This window comes from Abramis brama, assembly GCF_963993115.1.
Source record: "Abramis brama genome assembly, chromosome: 4".
Lineage (NCBI taxonomy): Eukaryota > Metazoa > Chordata > Actinopteri > Cypriniformes > Leuciscidae > Abramis > Abramis brama.
Genome location: NC_139966.1, coordinates 37,089,199 through 37,109,983, shown reverse-complemented (window position 1 = coordinate 37,109,983; position 20,785 = coordinate 37,089,199). Strand labels below are relative to the sequence as shown.

At 34.8% G+C, this 20,785-nt stretch overlaps 1 protein-coding gene across 1 annotated transcript in view; it reads left to right on the top strand.

Moving 5' to 3' along the window:
• Positions 1-20,785, top strand: part of LOC311081015 (copine-8) — a 138,321-nt gene continuing 117,536 nt past the window's right edge. Inside the window, exon 1 of the mRNA XM_084111354.1 lies at positions 1-275. Coding sequence (XP_083967480.1) covers positions 166-275 — 110 coding nt within the window. The 5' untranslated portion in view covers positions 1-165. The remainder of the gene's footprint in view (positions 276-20,785) is intronic.

Sequence of the window (20,785 nt, the reverse complement as noted above, 5' to 3'; positions counted from 1 at the left end):
CTCTCTCTCTCATGGCCAGCAGAAGGGACGCCGTCTCTGTTACGGACTGACGGAAGCTCTGCTCTCCTCCTCGCATTCTTTCCAAACCCATGAATTCACTCGCGTAAAGAGGCGTGAGTCTCCACACTCTTCCGTCTAAAGGGGTTGAATAAAGGAAACCTCAGCATGAATAGTATGAGCAGTTGCGGCTTCCTGAATATGGCGACGACAGGAGATTTTGACCCGCTCAACGCCACTATTCCTGCCACAAAAGTTGAGATTACGGTCTCGTGCAGGTGAGGAACGTTTACGTACCGCTCGCACCCTTACGCACAACTGCCTTTTATTGACAATCCGCGTGATGTTTTACTAAAACATTTGGAGACGACACAATTACGCATGACATTTTGGCACAAAACCAGGTTATAACCTCGTCTGTCTCCAAAACGTTATGCGTGTGTTAACTTGGTGTGTTAACTTGGTTTATAGCCTATGTGAATATCATAATAGAAGAAATGTATTTCCACTGTACTTTTACTCTCGGAGTTTTTCGAACTGTCACTTTCTTTCAAACCATAACAAATAGTGATGGGCGATACTGCAAATTTCGGTATCGATCCGATACCAAGTAAATACAGGGCCAGTATCACCGATATCGATACCGATACCAATACTTTTTTATTTTAAAAGCATGCACTTGAACTTGTATGCACTTTCCTGTGCTAGAGCCGTGTGTCATGATTTATGAGGTGAATGCATCATTAATATGCTAAATCTGAATACGTTTTCATAACTACTAGCCCTAAATATTTTGTGCTCTCAACTCGCCTGTAATTAGTCAGTGACTTTTACAAAACTACCCTAATTATAGTACTAGCCTACTACTAGCCTACTGTTCAAAAGTTTGGGGTCTGTAAGATTTTTAATTCTCTTCTGCATTTATTTGATCAAAAATAGCCTACAGTAAAAACTGTAATATTACAATTTAACATAGGCTATCTGTTTTCTATGCCATAGTAAACTGTAATTTATCCATGTGATCAAAGCTGAATTTTCGGCATCATTAATCCAGTCATGATGATATTTCATTTTAATATGCTGATTTGCTGCTCAGGAAACATTTCTTATTATTATCAATGTTGAAAACAGTTTCATAATTTTGTGGAAACCATGATACATTTATACAGAAATATTTGATGAACAAAGTTGAAAGAACAGCATTTATATGAAGTAGATTTTTTTTAACAGTCTACCTTGACTGTCACTTTTGATCAAATTAATGCATCGATCCTTGTTGAATAAAAATATTAATTTCATTAAAAAAATCTTACTGACGTCAACATTTTGAACCGTTATGTACACTTTTGGCTTGTTTATTGCGAAATAACCCGATTGTTTCTCTGTCATCTAAGCAAGGCTTCGTTTCCCAAACGCACTGGGCCTGTGAGCTCAGCGAAGCACCAGCATCGAACGCTCTCTGTGATTGATTGGTTTCGTCTTGTATCCAGATGACTAGGAGAAAAAGTTCTATCCTACACATAGACAGTATATAAATGATCCTACACAATTATCCGCTAACATTCGATTATTTTTCCACTTAGAAGCTTATTTTATGCACTGAATTGCGTGCTAAATTAATAAAAAATTACTGGTAAAAAAACACATTTGGATCGATATTTTTATGTGAGGATCGATCCTTTTCGATACCACGTCAGTATCGAAGTATCGATACTTAAGGATCGATCCGCCCATCACTATAACAAACACTATCCACGCCGCTTTTTCCACCAGCTGTTAGTACAATGCCTAACATAAGTTTTGTTTTGGTATAACTATGTGGCGTTTTTTCCGAAATGGGCTATTACTTCAGAAGTGAAATTGAATTAAAGGTGGACTTTGTAATTATTATGATTTGATTTTGGGTCTAGTCAACCGAAAACACACAGTCGCACGTTTGTTTTGATCATGATGATGACTATCTATCGACTTCTATTGTTTTATACTGCACTATTGATATTTATTTCGTTAAACCTTAAGTCATAATTTGGTTTATTATGTTTATTGAACCCTCATTCAGGTTTGACTATGCTTTAATAATTTGGTCTCCACAATGTAGAAAAACCCCTCACACGTGTTGTTGTTGGTTTACGAATACAGGTTTCCGGTTGATTTCTTTCTTACTTTCATAAACGTCTGCAAAACCACACGCACGTTTGAATCAAACATGTTTCCTTGAGGATGTTCAAGATCAGTTTATGAGATATCACATTATAACTCAAATATGTAACACTTCTTTACACATTCCTTATCCTAAACATTCTTGACATATTTTAAAATACTGTTATGATTCATATTTGGGTAGCACTTTATTTTACAGTTCTGCTTCCATGTACACACTATGTAGGCTACTTAATATAGCCTAGTAATTACGGTAACACTTTACAATAAGTCTTATTAGAACACATTAGTTAATGTAATTAATAACATGAACTAACAATGAGCAATACATTTGTTACAGTATTTATTAATCTTTGTTAATGTTAGTTCATCAGCTGTTCATTGTTTGTTCATGTTAGTTCACAGTGCATTAACTAATGTTAACAAATACAACCTTTGATTTTAATAACGTATTAGTAAATGTAGAAATTAATATTAACTAAGATTAATAAATGCTGAAGAAGTAGGCTATTGTTCACTCTTAGTTCATGTTAACTAAGGTAGTTAACTAATGTTAACTAATTAACCTTATTTTAAAGTGTTACCATAATTACAATAATAAGGTAGGCTACTAAACCTGAACCTAACCATAACCCAGTAGTTATCTTATATTACCCAGTACTTTCTTAGGTAAGTACACTGTAAGTGCACGCAAGTATATGTACTGTAAAATAAAGTGCAACCCATATTTTATTAATGTCATCATGATTGCTGGTGATTTACCTTTTGAACTCATCCTCCCACCAGAAGCGAGTCATTTTGGATAATGATTATTTCATATTTCCCAACAGCCTGGGTTTAGCTGGAAAATGATGGCTTTAATAAAGCAGAAAAAACATATTTGGGAAAGTTATTGATTGTTGTGCATTAAGAGATTGTTCAGATGAATAATTTACGTGTAGGCCTATACGTTTGTGATGCATCTGGCTCCCCTCGCGTAAACAAATGCGAGCGGGCAGGAGCTGTCCGCTCAGCCGTTGTGAGGAGATGTTGACGGTGAATTACTATGCTCCGTGTCCCCTTGGGCAGGCTTGTGCAACAGGGAACACACACACACACACACACATAGATACGCACAATCTAGAAGCTCTTTTGCAACACTGCACTGGGTGGGAAGGGAACGGTAGTGGTGCCATGGTTACGATCAGGTACATTCCTGTACTGTAGGGCCACTTTACCACTGTCACCATGGTTATTATGGGAGATGAGCAGATAGAGGAGAATGTCTGTATTCATAAGATCACAGTAAAACCTGTGAAATAAAATGCAAAATTAGATGCATATTACATTTAGTGTTTAGTGTTATGGATATTTCGAGGTCCACAGGTGTCGTGAAGTTTGCACGTTGAGGAAGTCGGCTTGATTTTTTTTTAGCTGTTAATTATGTTTCAGAGTGTCCGGAGTTCAATTTTCAGTGTGAGCGGTTTCGTGTGTAATTATCTGAACTTGAAGCACATGAGGGTGTTAGGTCACTGTATAATCACGTACAAATTGGAGAATGGCTTTAGAATATCCAACCTGACTGGTTTACGCTAGTTAAATATAGTCTGTTTTAAAGGGCTTTAGAGATGATTTAATTACAGTTGTTGTTTTTTTCAAGAGGTAAGAAGTGAATACAGGATATATGTGGATAACAGATAACAGACATGTATTTTAGGTTATAATATATATGACTGTATATTATGACTGTATGCATGATTCTGGATAAATTGAGAATCACGTTTTTTTTTGTTTGTTTTTTTGTTTAAAATAGAGATTACGATTTTCTTAAGATTCTGAATAGATGACTAAACAAAATAATAGAGGTTCTCACAAAATGTTAATTGCTGCAGTCTATTTAAAAATGTTTAACTGATTTGAATCAATATTAAAAAAAAAAAAAAAAAGGTTTTTTGAGTGAATGATTCCATGACTCCCTCATAAAGATTTCACTTGTTTTTCATTACGATGAATCAACGTTTTTGAACGAATCTCGTGAGTGAGTGATTCAGTGACAAATACACTTTTAACAGTCACTTGTCGCCACCTACTGGTGTAACAGATACAATCTTTATTTAAAGTGTCAAGTTACTTTCAAAATGTGATTTACTCTATTTGTGATCGCTACCATAGAAATCAGTGTTTATATCCGAGCTGTAAACTTTTATCCTAGTCCTTCTGTGATATTTTGAATTATTGTAAGAAATAATGATGCTGTATGGTTGAAAAGAGTTTCATGACATAGCCGAATCGCTGTCATGTTGGAATAAGATTGCGTAGATGTTTAAATCGAGATCGTTTAACGATTAATCGTGCAGCTATAGTGTATATTTTGCTGTAAACTGCCGACCATTTAATCTTTAAGGGTAAAAAATATATAATATATAATAAAAAACTGCATATATAAAATGTTAAATAGTTAAATAATATTTAAAATATTTAATAAATGTATTTTTATATTTTACTATTTATTTCATATTTATTTAAAATAGTTCCATGCTACTGTATGTTATCGAGATGTTACAGTTTGAATTTAAAATTTAAAAAAATATTTTGGTAAGAAATGTTATTGCTAGTCATAGATCAGTAAATGTACACCCAACATAGATGGATGTCATATGATTATATCTTTATCAATAAAAAAGGATTCTACAGATAATTATAATCGGAAGTTAAGGTTATATGCTCATTTAGCACATGGTCTCACAAACGTTGTAGGTCTACAAGTTCTTCAGAGGTGGAGTAGGGACCTTCAGTTACACATTGTGTAAACTTGTTATAGTTGTTAGTTATTTTACTGTTCTGAACTTTTTTTTCATAAATATTAGTTTGAGATCTAACAATAATTGGTGGAGCCCCTGCAGTACTGCCACGGGTGGCACAAGCGAGTGCAAAGTTCCAACATTTTTACGGACATAGAGAATTATGCTTTTGGGAAACATGTCTTAGAGATTAAGTATTATGTGTGACTATGACTGATATTCTACTTAGTGCTTTTGGAAACTCAGCCTGAGTCAGGGTCACAAGCTCTTTCGTCTCATATTGAATAATCAGTAACACAATGTAATTCAATTGAAATTCCGCTCCAGAACACATATACTTGCATTTCCCACTGTTTATGGCTCTATTAAAGCCGGAGTGGGCAGTCTTAGATAGATAAGAATCCTCTTTGGACTCTGATTCCAATTATTGGTAAACAGCTTTGTTGACACTGTTTATGTGTTCATTTTTTCCTGTTTGATTCACAGAACTTACAGTTTCAATATTTGAACTATAAATGCATTTAAACAATTTTTAAAATTCTTAATGTGTGTTATTTGATGCCAAGTCAGACAGGTTGTGTGTATTCCATGCAGAAGAATATTAGGTAACACTTTATTTTTCAGTATCCTTGTTACACGTTACATGTAATTACTGTAGTAATAACTATAAAATATGCATAATTACATGCAGTTAACCCTAAATCAAACCCTCATCCTAATCCTAACCCTATAGTAAGTACATGTAGTTAATTAGTATTACTCAATACTTAGATGTATGATTACACTGTAATACTGACACCTTAAAATAAAGTGTAAACGAATATTATAATAGTAGTTTTGAATGATTGACAGATGTTTACTGCATTGTTATGCAGTTGCTAGGCTACTCTAGGTGGTTGCTAGGTTTTTTTTTTTTTAAATGTCCACCCCCCAAGTCTTTATATACTGATCTCTAGATATGGCTTGTGGCAAAAAAAAAAAAAAAAAAAATAACCCTTAATTTCAGCATTTGCTCTTTTGATCCAGCCTTATGCAGAGCATGTTGATATCTAAAATTTCACTGCCCAGTTTTAGTTGCAACAAAATGCAACAAAAAATAATTCAGGTAGTGCCAACTCAAATAAACTTCAAAGTGGATTGAACTAAATAACATTAGGTAGTGACAAATGTTCAGCAATTGTGCTTTAGCTCATTTAAATTAAGTAAATTGTACAAGCAGCAATAATCATTTTCTACACAGGACCAAAAAGGTTCATTATTATTTTTGATCATACACAAAGACATAAGGGACTTTTTTTATATTAGCTGTTTTATATAGTACATCTGATACTATGTTATTATGTTGTAGTTACATTGTATCAAATTCATTTTTTTTATAAATGGAAGTAGGCTACATATATCTTCATATATTCAACTCACATCTTTTTAATGCAAGTTACACTTTGCAGAATGAGCATGTTATGCAATCATTCATTTATATCATATTGTTTTACAGTTAATACAATGGCTAAACTAACTGTTACAGTATAGTTGATAACAATACCAGTAAAATGTCACAATTCTCTATACCAACTTTGGTACCATAGCAAAAACTATTGGAATTATTTAAGGTCTCATTAGTTAATCTTTGTTGACCATAGTTAATAGTAAACTAAAAAATATAGTTTATATTAGCTCAGGTCCATTACAAAATATTATCAGATACACCTTTTGATTTTAATAATGTATTATTAAATGTTGAAACTGAGATTAACTTAGACTAATAATTTTTAGTTTGTTAACTAATTTAGTCCAGTAAATTTTAACAAATCGAACCTGTAAAGTGTTACTTTTTTAACTAATGATTTAACTGTAAAATACAAATTCAAATTTTTTTTTTTGTTGTTGTAAATAACACATTACACATTAAAACATTAGCATCACAGATCTCTAGCATTTTGAGTGGATTCTGATTCACTTAAACACCTCTGATTGGCCATTGTATTCACATGCACAACAGAAATGCATGTGATTGGCTGAAATGCACAACACTTCCAAAAAACACATTGCAAAGAGAAACCTTTGATGCTTTTCACAGAGTTCACACACAAATACACAAAAATTTACCAATTACTCAGTACTACAGAAAGACTGTTCTGTACACTGTAAAAATGAATACGCTATATCTAATCAATAAAATTGTGGCAACAGATTACAAGAATTATTATTATTTAAATTTAACAAATTAGAATTGAGTAATAATTAATCGAATTAAATCCTTAAAAGTTAACCATTTAAAATGAGTAAAATTGACAACAATTTATTTTTGGTAACACTTTACAATAAGGTTCATTAGTTAACTACATTAGTTAACATTAGCCTAACTAATAATGAACTGCACTTATACAGCATTTGTTCATCTTTGTTAATGTTAATTTCAACATTTACTAATACTTTATTAAAATCTTGTTAACATTAGTTAATGCACTGTGAACTAACATGAACAAACAATGAACAGCTTTATTTTTATTAACTAACATTAACAAAGATTAACAAAAACAGTAGTAAATGTATTGCTCATTGTTAGTTCATGTTAGTTAATACATTTACTAATGTTTAATAAAGGAACCTTATTGTAAAGTGTTACCTTTTTTTTATTGCCAACATTGAAGACACCTGATGTTAACAAGCAGAACCACTGAAGGAGAAAAACTGTAATTTTAAGTCACCATTATGGTGATCAGTGTTTGTTTTAGTTGGCCTCTTGACCCTTACATCATTTACTTTAGATTTTGTTTGGCTGCTGTACCTGAGTTATAACAGCCAGATGAACAATGAGAAAAGGTGATCTGATGGTGTTGGTTTTGTTTTAACATAATCATTATTTCACAATCATTTAACCTGAATAAAATGTAAGATTTAACTTAAATTTAAATTTAAACAAAGCATCAAAGTACTTTTGATACTACACTATTAATATCCCAATGCAGTCAACATTTAGGGAGGACTGTGCTTACAGAATCATCTTCTACTCAGTCTTAAGTCACTGAGATGATCCACTGAGATCCAGCCTGACAGTATCATGATTCTCACGTCCAACTTCATTAGAAGATGTTCATCAGGGACGTTTTTAATAAGCTCTTGCTCAGGTGGAGGTGCTGCGGGTCTCATTTACTCTGTAACCGATCTGAAGGGTCAAAAGAGCAACTTTAGACCCAGCTGAGTCTAGTCTCTCTCTCTCGAGGTGGATTTCTCAACATTACTGCTCTGTATCCTTAGATCACCTCGATTAAAAACGCATCTTTAATTTTATGAAAAATTTATTCAGGGAATAACCTCACATCAGAGAGGCCATGGTGGGTTCGCTTGGGCTTTTTGTTTAAAGGGGTGGTAAAACGCCTTTTTTCGAAGGCTTGATTGTGTTTGTGGGGTGCACTGTAACATGTGTTCATGCTTCGTTTTAAAAAATTTGCATTATTTTTCACATATTTAACCATGATTCTACACTGCTCTGTCCCTCCTTGTAAAAACGGTCGTATGATTTCCGCGTTCTATGAAGCCCCCCCCCCCTTCAAAATACGCAATGGGCTCAGATTGGTTAGCTGGCCCAGTGTGTTGTGATTCGCTTACCGCCAAGTACACGTTGTTTGGAAACGTCACGCCCCCTTATCTTTACCGGTAGTTTGTGCTTCAGTAAACAACGGCGTCAATATTGCCATACCAGTTTGAGCCCGAGTCAGACCCAGAGAATGTTAGTGGAGAGGATCGAGCAGAACCTGTTCAAGAACGGCTGTTAAAGGACGTTTCAGAAAGACCTGTTTTTAAGACTGCAGATCGCTATATGACACTGTTACTTTTGTATATTTAGAACGATTGTAGCTAAATATCTGTCACCTGAACTATTAATCCAATACGAACACTAAACATTGGCTTTACAACAGTAGCCAAATCAAACACAAAACCATGTTTAGCATGCCTGTAGATAAACAAGCATGTAGATAAACAATACATAAAAGCTATAATCAAAGAATAATTTACACTGATCACATAAACGACAACACAACAACCACAAACATTCCAAGTTCGCTGCGCTGGTGATATTAAACAGAAGTTTGTATGTGTTTGTCGGATAAGTATGAATTAACGTTAGCATTTAACAAACTGGTTTGTGGAGCCAAACAGCGTTGTCCTTCGTTTACTTCCTTGCTACAACGTACAATTAACAATACGAACTATTACAGGAAAATACAACGACGAAAAATAAATCATACTTGCAGGTTGTGGCCCGTAAACAGTTTCTGTTTTTAAAGTTGGAACTGCTCCATCTAGCCGTTGTGCGAATCCTTCATCGGAGGAGGGGTTTATGTAAATATTGGGCTTAGTGATGTCAGCAAGCCCGCAGGAATGTCGTGTAGTCCCTACTGGCCGTTTTTTGTAGTTCTTAGAAATTGATTTCTTTAAAAGCAAATATCTCCCTTTGCTTTAAACTTTGAAAGTTGTAACTTTGCAGATGTTGTTTATGCTCAAACAGCAACATTACACACTAACTAAAGTTAGAAAAGTGAAATCGTGTTTTACCACCCCTTTAAAATGAATGGGAATGACACGCTCAAGCTCATTTGGATATTCTTAAAAACATCTAATTTTGCACAAAAAAAACCCAGTAAGGGTTTGGAAAGACATAAGAATGAGTAAATTATGACAATTTTAGTATTTGGTCAAGCAAATCCTTTAGATAATCACAACAGCAGAGACTGCAGGTGGTTCGGAATTGTGTGTGTGTGTATGTGTGTGAGAATCTGAGGGTGTGTAATTTACACGGTTTCCGGCCAGGAGATGTGTTTGATCCTCTGAGATGAATTGATTTAATCTAGTCCGTCCTAATTTTGTTTCGCAGCTTTACATATTTATTCACGTATTTGTATTTGTTTGAACCTGGGAGCTTGAGAGGTGTACAGTGGCATTAATGGAATCATTTGTTTTCTCACCTACATGTTGTTCCAAACATATGACTTGCTTGCTTCTGTGGGACATAAAAGGAGAAATTCTGAATAATGTATGTATCTCATTCGGCATGCAACTATACAATGAACGAGGCCTGGAGCTTTTAAGCTTCAGAAAGGATGCTTAAACAAAGTCCATAATGGCTCTGTACTTTATGTCTTCTGAAGCCATACAACAGGTTTTTGTGACGAACTAATCATGAATCATTCAGGGGAGCATTTCCTGAAAGTCCCCCTGTGGTGAAAATCAAGCTTTTAATGTTGTTTAAATGTATATGTGCTGTTTTTAATGTGCTTTAAGACAAACCATGTGCAAATTCATAAGTCAACACCATTGCTGAGTATTTTCTCTTTAAATCTGCAGTGAACCAAAGACAGTCTCAAAAACACGGTTTGAAATCGCTGGTGTTTCTGACGTCACAAACTACCTTTTAACCTATCAGGTTAATGTGTGATCGTCAACAAGTGGATCTCTGAGCTGCTGTGAGTGAGTGGAGGCGGGGCTAATTTGCATATTCATAGAACCACGTATACTAAATGAGGCAAGGGCGTAGAGTTCCATTCAAGCTATTTTAAGGCATGAAGAATTATTTTGTTTTAGGAAAAAACTTTTAAATATGTAATTTTGGTGATCAAAGATGAGTTTTAAGGGATAAAATGATTGACTACAGGGGGACTTTGATCGTGAGTTTTGTCTTTACCAACATAGTTCAATGTATCTGCGTTTCTCATAACCATAGTTCCAATGAACATTCACAAACAGCATCATAAAATGATGTGGTCGGAACTACAGCTCCCGGCCTTGTTGAAGTTTCTTGTTAAGATGACATGCAGACTTAAATAGTTCATGCTCTCGAGAAAAATAAGCAAGCTATCTCGCAGTATGTTCTATATCTTTCATTCCCCATGTATGTAACGTCGGCCAGTAAGAGCTGTGAGTGTAAACCTCACTCCCCTTGCCTCAAGAGGTGTGTTAGCGACTGACGCTAGAGGCTGTGGTCTTTAGTGTCCTTGTTAGCACGCACGCCTCCCATGCCAGAGGCCCTGGTTTGAATTAAGAATCATTTGTCAACACTGTAAACCCGAATAAGTTAGCAGAACTCAAAAAATTTAAGGCAATCGATTGCCTCAATTTTTTTAAGTTTTGAAATTCAAAGTTTAAGTAAGCAGAACTGGCAGATTTTAAGTTTGTACTTAAACATTTCAAGTTAAGAACAATTAAAATCAGAGTACACTATTTCATACATTTAACTTAAAACCTTCATGTAATCTCAATGTGAACACTTTAATTAGTATTAACTTATAGTTTTAACAGGCTAGTTTGCTAACATACTATTATGTTATCATGCTAACAATAGTATGTTATACAGCACTTGCTGTATGAGTGCAACAATATAAAGATTTTATTTGCTCTCAAATCAAGCCGCATGCACCACTTGTCACCATGATGGTAACTCTCCTAAAACCAACATTAACAGAAATTCTTCTAAATTAGCATAACAAAACATTAATCAATACTCAATATCCCACTTAACATTAATCTTGCACAAAAAAAAAAACATTATATTACACTTAATTTTAGCATTTACTCTCCCATTCAAGTGCCATCGGCAAAGCATGCTGGGAAATAGACATCCCAGCCGTTTCAGTTAAACTTAAGTTTGTTTAAATTAAAATAAATCATTTCATAAAACTCAAAACAATGAAACAGTTCAGTTTACTTAAAATATATCAGTTCTGTGAACTTGAAAGAAAAAGAAAGTGCTAAATACTCATAAAAGTTAATTTGACTGAACTAATTAGTTTAATTTAAGTTAGTCCTACTCAAACCAATTAATTATTTTGAGCGTTAGGGTTTACAGTGAAGAGAACGTAAGTTAAATGTGCTCGGAGAACCCCAGAGTATGACATAAAAGGGGACCTGTGATTAAATCAAATGTCTGAAAATAAAGCAAAAAATCAGAGAACAAAATATCGAAGTATTCCCATGTACTGTAGTTTGTTATTTACAGCAATAATCTGTTATTAATTCAATATCGAACCGGCAGAAGTTATTACTCCACCATCTGCGTAATATCATTAACAAATGTTGTTGAACCAACGTGGTTGTGACTAACTAGTTATATTCTCCAACAATACATCATAACAAGTTTAACAAGTTACAAGTTACGGTAAACACACAACTGATTGGTTTTATGAACCAGCTCAACTGGGTTGAAGATCTGACTCAAAAGAATGACTTCTGTCATGAGTTCTCTTGAAAGCATCACAGATTTTGTTTGAGGATTTTCTTTGAATAATTAAAATTTCGGCCTGTTGTCGTATGAATTCAGAAGACTTGCAATATTGCGCACAAGTCATGTGGACTACATTTATGATAAGTTCATGGTGCTTTTTGTCATTTTTTAAGTTTGACAAGCTCAGTTCCCATTCACTTCTGATTATATTGGGAAAAAAATGTCCAGGAGACAACAGAAAAAAGATTGTTAAAAGTGTTTGGAGTGACATGAGGTTGAGTATTACTGACAGAATTAAAAAAAGTTTGGTTAAACCACAGTATCCCTTTAAGCAAAGAGTTTCTTGAACTTTACAGACACTTTTTATGGGTGTTTAATTACTTTATTCGATTCGCCATGACATCACCCGATATTTGTCCCCAGACAATGATGAGAGAAATCACACTTCTTGGAACTGTATGGAAAATAATTTGCTTTCTGTTTATAGTAGCAAGGTCTCACTCAGAGGTCAGAACCGGAAGTAGGCTTGCTTTCGGTCCAGAAGTGGCTGCTGGACTTATCAGTAGCAGAATGCATTAAAGCATGCAGAATGAAATGAGAAAAAGTTGCTTGAGGGCAGTCTGGAAGTAGATCCAGGTGCTGCTGTAATGTTGGAACTAATGTCTGCATATTTCCATGCTTTCCCCTCTCCTTGTGTGTGTATTTGGTGTCTGTGTGTGATTTTTGTCTTTATATCTGCAATAAGGGATAAGAGCTGTTTATTTGTTCTGTAGAACAAACATTGTTTTCTCTGAAGCGGCTGATGATGACCTGCCCAGGCGGACTGTGTGATTGGCCCCTTCTCAAACGCTCACTGGGTTTCCAGCAGTCTGTCGAAGCGGTAAATTCTGGTTGCTATGTGACTCATTGCGTTGGTGAACCTCTGTTGGTCTACTGCTCCCCAGGCTTGATTGGAGATTTATACTGCACTGGATGACACATTACTGTGCTGCTTTGCTCTTCCTTGCAAGCCGCCAGCTTCAAACCGGAGGTCACCCTTTAAATGAAAAAGGCAAACCTTGAGTAAAAGGCACATTTTGACAAATTTAAAGGGGTACTGTTAGGCCTATTTTACGAAGTCTTGATTTTGTTTTTGGGGTGTACTAGAATATGTTTTCACGCTTGTTTGTTAAAAAAACACATTATTTTTCACACATTTGATTTTACATTATTACTGCTCCTCTCTCCCCAGTCTAATGCATTGTTTTCAATGAAGCCCCTCCTTCCGTAATACAAAATGTGCTGTGATTGGTTAGTTGGCCCAGTGTTGTGATTGGCAGCGCTTAGCGCGTGTTTGGGAAATGTCATGCCCCGTCATAACCGCAAGCTCTTCTCAGATGTTAATATTAACGATGGCGTCAATTTCAAACCATTTCAAGCCCGATTCAGACCCTGACAATTTTAACGAACAAGAGGATTGTGCTGAAGGGATTTCAAGCATCGATTTTCACAGGACGTTTCAGTTAAATTTTCTTATAGATACTATGTTATCCCCCATTTAATCATATTTGTCGGAAAACTATGGTAATACAAACAGTAATCAATCACAAAATCATGGATAATTTTCCTAAGGGACAGCAAAAAAGCAAGAGCTTAAAAAAGCTGAAGTAAACACTCCATCAATACTGTATTGTTAGTTCGCAGGCTAGAAAAGCTTTGCCCTTCGTTTACATCATAGCTATCATAGCAACTACATAAAACTTGTAATTGGAACTGTTAATAGAAAACACAACTACAAATAATAAGACATACTTACAAGTTGTGATCCATAAACAACAGATTGTCCCAACAAAATGGAAATGGCTACGTCTTTCAGGAGAAGCTTTTGTGTGTATAGCCTGTATTGTACTCTCTTCTGGAAGCTGTTCTCCATAAATTTAGCAGCGCACAGACAAACTTTGAGGTAATAATGTTCAGGAACAGTGTTAAAAATACATTTTAACCTTTTTAAGTTCATCAGCCTTAGGACAAACTTTTTCCTGGGTGTAAAAAACAGTGACAACAACTTTTCCTATTTTCTGAAGCAGCCCAACATAGCCTCACCCCCTTTGTCGCGTTCCCGGGGGCAGGGTTTATGTAAATTTTAGGGTTTGTGATGTCACCAACCGAGGAAGAAGCTCATTGTAGTTGTTTGATATAGTCCTTAAAAAGCAATTTCTGTAAAAGAAAATATCTTCCTTTGCATTGAACTTAGACTAGAGCGTCTTAACTTTGCAGATGTTGTTTATGCTCTAACAGCAACATTACACACTAACTAAGGTTAAAAAAACTGAAATCATAATCAAGGACCCCTTTAAAATAACATTGTGGGTTAAATACAACTCAAGATCTTAAATTGGCAACTTAAATGCCAAAAATGCCATTTATAGTAAAGGACTTACAGTGGAAGTCTATAGGGCAAGATGTGACTACTTTCTTAGCTTGATGTCAAATGTACATTTTCAAAATTGGCTAACTAGCTGGTTTTATTGAAACCCTGTAAAATTAATTTGTTTTTGGATCCACCGTACAGCATTCAGACATATTTCTTAAGGGGTGCTAGCACAAGAAACGTACTGAAATCAGAGCAGAAATGTGCAAATTCACCAAGATAATGGTTTAATTAATCTATTGTATTCCAAGGGTGTTTAAAATACAGTTGGATGGAGCAGAACAGAGTATAACAGAAACGATAAGTCTTGGTTTTATTGGTTAGACATGCACTGCTAATTGCGTGAGATACTGAAATAAAAGATGTAAGTCTGTTTAATTTAGATATTTATTTATATATATATATATATATATATATATATATATATATATATATATATATATATATATATATATAAATGTTTACAAATAACAGTTGGTTTGGCTGTGACTAAAGTTTTCAAGAAACTTTACCGTAATTCCTTTTGGTGTTCCAGTAAAAAGTGGTTTAACATGAAATAGTAAAGGGTATGTGCTTGCTGTGAACAAACAAGTTTTTAAAGAAACTTTACAGTAATTCCTTTTGGTGGAGCTTGTTCCAGTAAAAAGTGGTTTAACATGCAATAGTAAAGGATATGTTCTTGCTGTGAACAAACAAGTTTTTCAAGAAACTTTACCGTAATTCCTTTTGGTGGAGTTTGTTCAAGTAGAAAGTGCTTCAAAATGAAATAGTAAAGGGTATGTGCTCATTCCGTCAGTGAAAACGTTTAAAACGCTCCCTTGTCTTTTGCTGTAACGCTGAAATGTTTTTGAGTGTGAAACAATGGCATCTGAATTGCGTATGGACCAGGCTGCTCTGAACTGATCTAACTGTGATATTTTTGGCACCACGATCTGTCACGACAGCAGGAAGCCGCTCCATTGACCTTTAAGGCCATAAAGATCACATAATGGGTTGTATTGAGGAAAATGAAAAGTGTGTCTGAGTGTATTGAGCAGTGACAAGAAACCCGCTGAGCTAGAGCTCAATACGCTGTATAAGGAAGACTCAGGCAGGCTGTACAGCAGAGAACACACTCTGCAGTCCCAACGACTGACAGTATTTAATCAATGTACATTTTCCTCATTGGCAGGCCAAGATCTTTTGGAAAGCAACCTACAGTTTACTTGTAAAGACTTGCGTCTTTAAAGCAAACAACACTTTATTGTGCATCTTTTAAAAACACAGTGCATATTGGAGACATTATTGATCAACATAACCATTAAGAACAGCAACTGTAATGATCAAGCATTGCTACATAAATGCATAATGACCTTGTGCTTATTACATCTGAAGAATGAATGCTTTAAATGCTCAAGCTCTTGAAAAAGTTGGGTGGAATCTGTCAATGTTTTTTATCCTTCATCAGCTATAAAAATAGTTTCTCTGTGTCATTATCATTATAGCCATTCTTGTAGAATTAGAATGATTATTAAAACTTAGTTTTCGTTATAGTTATCATTACAGTTAACGTCGTTGATGTGAACGGGCCTTTAGAATAGGGAATCTCAAGAATTCGAAGTATTGCTGTTTCGCAAAGTGAATGTATGTCATACAGCGTTTAGAAAAATGTAACCTTTATGGTGAAGACAAATGAGCTTAAACGTTAAAAGCAAGTGCTTTGCTTTCTCATAACACGTCTTTTACTTGTCTTGAGATTTCAGAGAAGATATAATGCTGAGAGCTTTGGCAACAATGTCAGAGAATGAACTATTAAAAAAACTAGACGGTGAAAACATCAAGAAATACTACATGCCATAGCTGTGCTTGATCACACATTTCTGCCCCTTGATGTGAAAGTCCGACACCTTCTGGAAGCTTCCTGGTGTTTCCAGTCACTAGAAGAAATACACTGGCAGTGTTATGAGCAAGCAAACAATGACCTCAGAAGAAAAAATCAATGACCGCAGAAACCAATTATGACACACACATGCCACACATGACTCAAATATCACAGAGAAATCATGCATTTTATGAAAGATATGACATCTGTATTTTACAGGCAATCCAGAATGGCTTACTTATTCGCAAATTAGTTCCATGTCCCTGCATATTTTCCAAATGTATCTTCATTTCCAATTGCCTAATATAAACAAAACATATATTATAATTTCAAAAATAATATCGGGGAAAACCCTAACATTTAACGTTCTTTGCTCAAATGTAAAAAAAGAAGAAAAAAAAAAGAAAGTATTTTGACGGTCCCAAATTATGAGAAAAAAAGCCATGCTTTTAAACTGTAAAAAAATATTTTTCAAAACATTTATTGTTTTATCCTGCAATAAAATACTACTAAAGTATTTTTACTTCAAAATTTCATGGTCAATTCAATGTGTTACTTGGCATTATTATTTGTGACATTTACTAGCAATTTCTAAGTGAAATGTGTTTTTAAACCTTTTTTTTTTTTTGCGTAAATACTGCATACTTTAAAATAGTAAGTAGAATGTGAGTATCCTATTTTTAGGTAAAAAAAAAAATCAGGAATAAAAACCGAATAAAAAGCGTAAACAATAGTATATATTAGTTTTTTTAGTAAGTGATTATTACTATGTAATTACTATATAATACCCAGTGTATTACATGTGAAATTGCTAAATATAGCAAATGGAGTAGCAATAAAGAGCAACAATGCTTCTTAAACTCAAATCACACACAAATTAAAACATTTTTTAGGGTGGTTTAGCTAACGAATAAGCATGTTGCATAATAAACAAACCGTATTAACTCTCGCTCTTGAGAAGGTGGGACTAAATTTTCCATATTGAGCATTACAATTTATTTCACATGTAATACACTGGGTATTATATAGTAATTATATAGTAATAATGATACATATTCAGCAATTGATGCCTCAAATGTTTTTTTTAGGTCATTTTTGTACCCCTAAACATTAATTTTGTTTCTATCCATAACTGCAGAACTGTGCTGAATAGAAGCACATTATTGTCTGGAATCAAAATGATCAAAAATTATGGTTTCACACCCTTTTAATATTGTAGTACATTGGTACCTTTTTTTTCTGCCTGTATACCACACAATCCTACCCATTGTGTAGTATATTAGGATGTCAAGCCCTCTATTGGAAGCAGAGCATCGCACTTAAAACCTCTAATTGGTTTTCAATAACACTCACTTTAACCTTGAAGGTGAATGAGTTGCCCTCAGGGGAAGCACAGATGTTGTGCTGGCATAAACCCGTAACAGCAAAAGTAGTTGACCTTTTCTAAAGAATATTGAGGGAGCTGTGTTTTAAATCTGCGTTTAAGGGGCATCAAATGGAAAGGCTTCCTTTAGCACGCTAGCAAAGGAACACAACAGCGAATGCTTCTAGAGTCCCTGAACGCTGTCATAAAGCTAATTACAGTCTCTTCAACTGCCCGCGTCAGCTGCACTTACTACAAAGAGCTCTCGCCAACCCAGCTCTCTGTTCGCAAAGAGCAACTACAGGATTGATTTCATCTCCGGTATTCTTTCTCAGTGTCAAGATCTCTCTCAAATTATTGTAAAGTTGCCGTTCAGTGTGAGATTCTGACATTTGCAAGTAGGCGAAATAAAAATGTCACTATAAATAGAATACGCCACGTGACAAGCCATTTTTCTGCCACATGCAAGTAATATGACATGATTTTCTTCATCAAATCAATCTCTTTGGTGATGGAGGTGATGCGCCATGGTGATGTCACTTTAAGCACATTGAAAAAAAACATTACAATGTTTTTTGGACTCGATAACATATATTCATTTACTAATCATTGAGTATCATGGTATACGGGGGTACTATAGTATTTCCATCTAATATTGAGTCACTGAGATTTATTAATTTATTAATGTTAGGGATGCTCGATATATTGCCCACCATATCGGTATCGGCGGATATATGTTCAGTTTTAATGTTATTGTTATCGGCCCAATAAGAAAATTTGGCATATATATGAAAACCGATAAATAATGAATTATTTCCTTCAGCTGAGACACTTCAGATGTGCACTTTTTGCCATGATGGTTTTGAATTGCTTGAAATATGATTGAATATGATATGATATTATGATATAATATGATATGAAGTCTGTTATAGGCTACATAAAGTTATAATGAGGACATCATTATAATTGTGTGTTTGGGACATGGATTTAATGGTGAGACTTTTGTTTTTGTAATCAGGCTCTCAAAAATTATATAAAAATCTGGATTTAGATTTATCGGCCAATATATCGGTTATCGGCTTTCAAATATAAAGGGTTATCGGTATCGGCCAAAATGGTCATGTTGGTGCATCCCTAATTAATATACACCTCTTCTATGATAAAAGTGTTTATTTTTTCATTAAAAATTATAAATCTTTTATTATATTTTTGGGGGAGACGGGGGGATATAAGTCAAATAATGTCCTGGTATCCTAAAGAGCAAAAGGCCACAATTCTTAAATTTCACAAACCAAAACTCTAGTAAAATTTTGCATGACATTTTAGAAAATAAAGTTGTGAAGAGGTTTCATATTTAAAAAAAAAACAAAATCACATAAAAACATGTCCACAGGTGTTTATCACACCCCATGATATTTACAATGTGTGATGTTGCATTACTAAAAAAAGCATAATGCAGCATAATAACTTCTTATAGAATATAAAAAAGCATTTTTCTTAGCGTGTCCCCCATTTTTGCAATGCATTTTAGGATTGCCTTCTCTGTTTATTCTCAACTGATGAGGATATGTGATGCTGCCTTTTAACCATGAATTTGCAATACCATTTTGATAAACCATGAACAAGCAATAACAAAAAAGTAATTTCAGCATATACATATTCATAAAAATCTGTCTCTTAGTAACAGTAACTGGTGCTAATTCTCCAGCAGCCTTTCCATATGCCATCAGAGTAAAGATAAGCGGAGGGAAAACAGTCAGAATCGGCGAGGGAGAACCAGGGTCTGATGAAGTCATCCTTACTCTGGTCACATATCTGCAGTCCTCAGTATTTGCATGAACATGCTCAAGGCGGTCCAGAATACGGGAATCTCCCCACTTGTTTTCAGCCCCTTCCCTTGGGCTTCTCTCCCACGCTGCCAAAAACTTCCCGTGATTGGCGTGTAGGAAAGCTGGCAAAGTGGAGGGGCGTGAACCTGTTTTTCCTTCACTCTATCTGTGTGTCTGGTAAAGTACAGCCTGATGTCTGTTCATGTGATGTTTTTAATTCAGTTTAGGTTTGTATGTGTTCATAAGCAAGACCAAATTCAGCAGCTAACCTTTCGTTCTTTATTTTTTAGTCCAATCTTTCATTTTAGATTGATGTTTCCGTGCTTATGGAATACATTTACACTACCAACTTACACTTGAGACTATCTACTACAGGCAGCCAACACTAAACTATTTATATGTAATGTTTATCAAGTTATAGTATACATTTTGGATACTAAGTATGGAAAGGCTGCATTTCTCAAATAGTAAATCTCTCTCTGAGTAACGGCTAAATTCGTTTCCCAGCCATTTAGTTTATAATCAATTTACAAGTGTACAGTAAACATTTGCACTTAATCAGAGCAAAATCCTGGAATTGTGGTCTTTTTTTAATATTTATATAGTAAATATTTTCTTTACATTCTTCATGAATAACCCTCATGACTTTCATAACATGTTCTTCCTTTTCTATAAAACATATTTTGTTGTATTGAAGGTTAAATAAGCTAAATTGGTACTGAATAAGCACTCTGCAACAAAAAAAAAACAACAACAAAAAAACGAGATAAAACATTCTGTTGTTTTTCTCTGAATCACTGCCAGTGATTAGAAGCGAGTGGAGTACACACTACAAGTCCATTTAAGACACCATCTTTCCTCATGAATATTGAACAGTGCATTTGCTAATGTGCGTTGGAACAAACAGTGTGTCATTACTTCAAGCATTCCATTTAGCAGAGGCACTGTTGTTCTGTAGCTTTGCTTATTACACAAAATAGATATCTCACGTTACAGGAATGCAAAGAGACATTCTTGAACATATACGCACGAGTGGAATGGAGAGCCACTGTCCTGCAGAGTTTAGCTCCAAAATCTTCTGGGTTACTAGAAACAGAGATGGTCTTATTTTTGGGAGATATGACGGTTTGTGGCTCTACCATTGGAGAAAGCGTAACGGCTAAAGC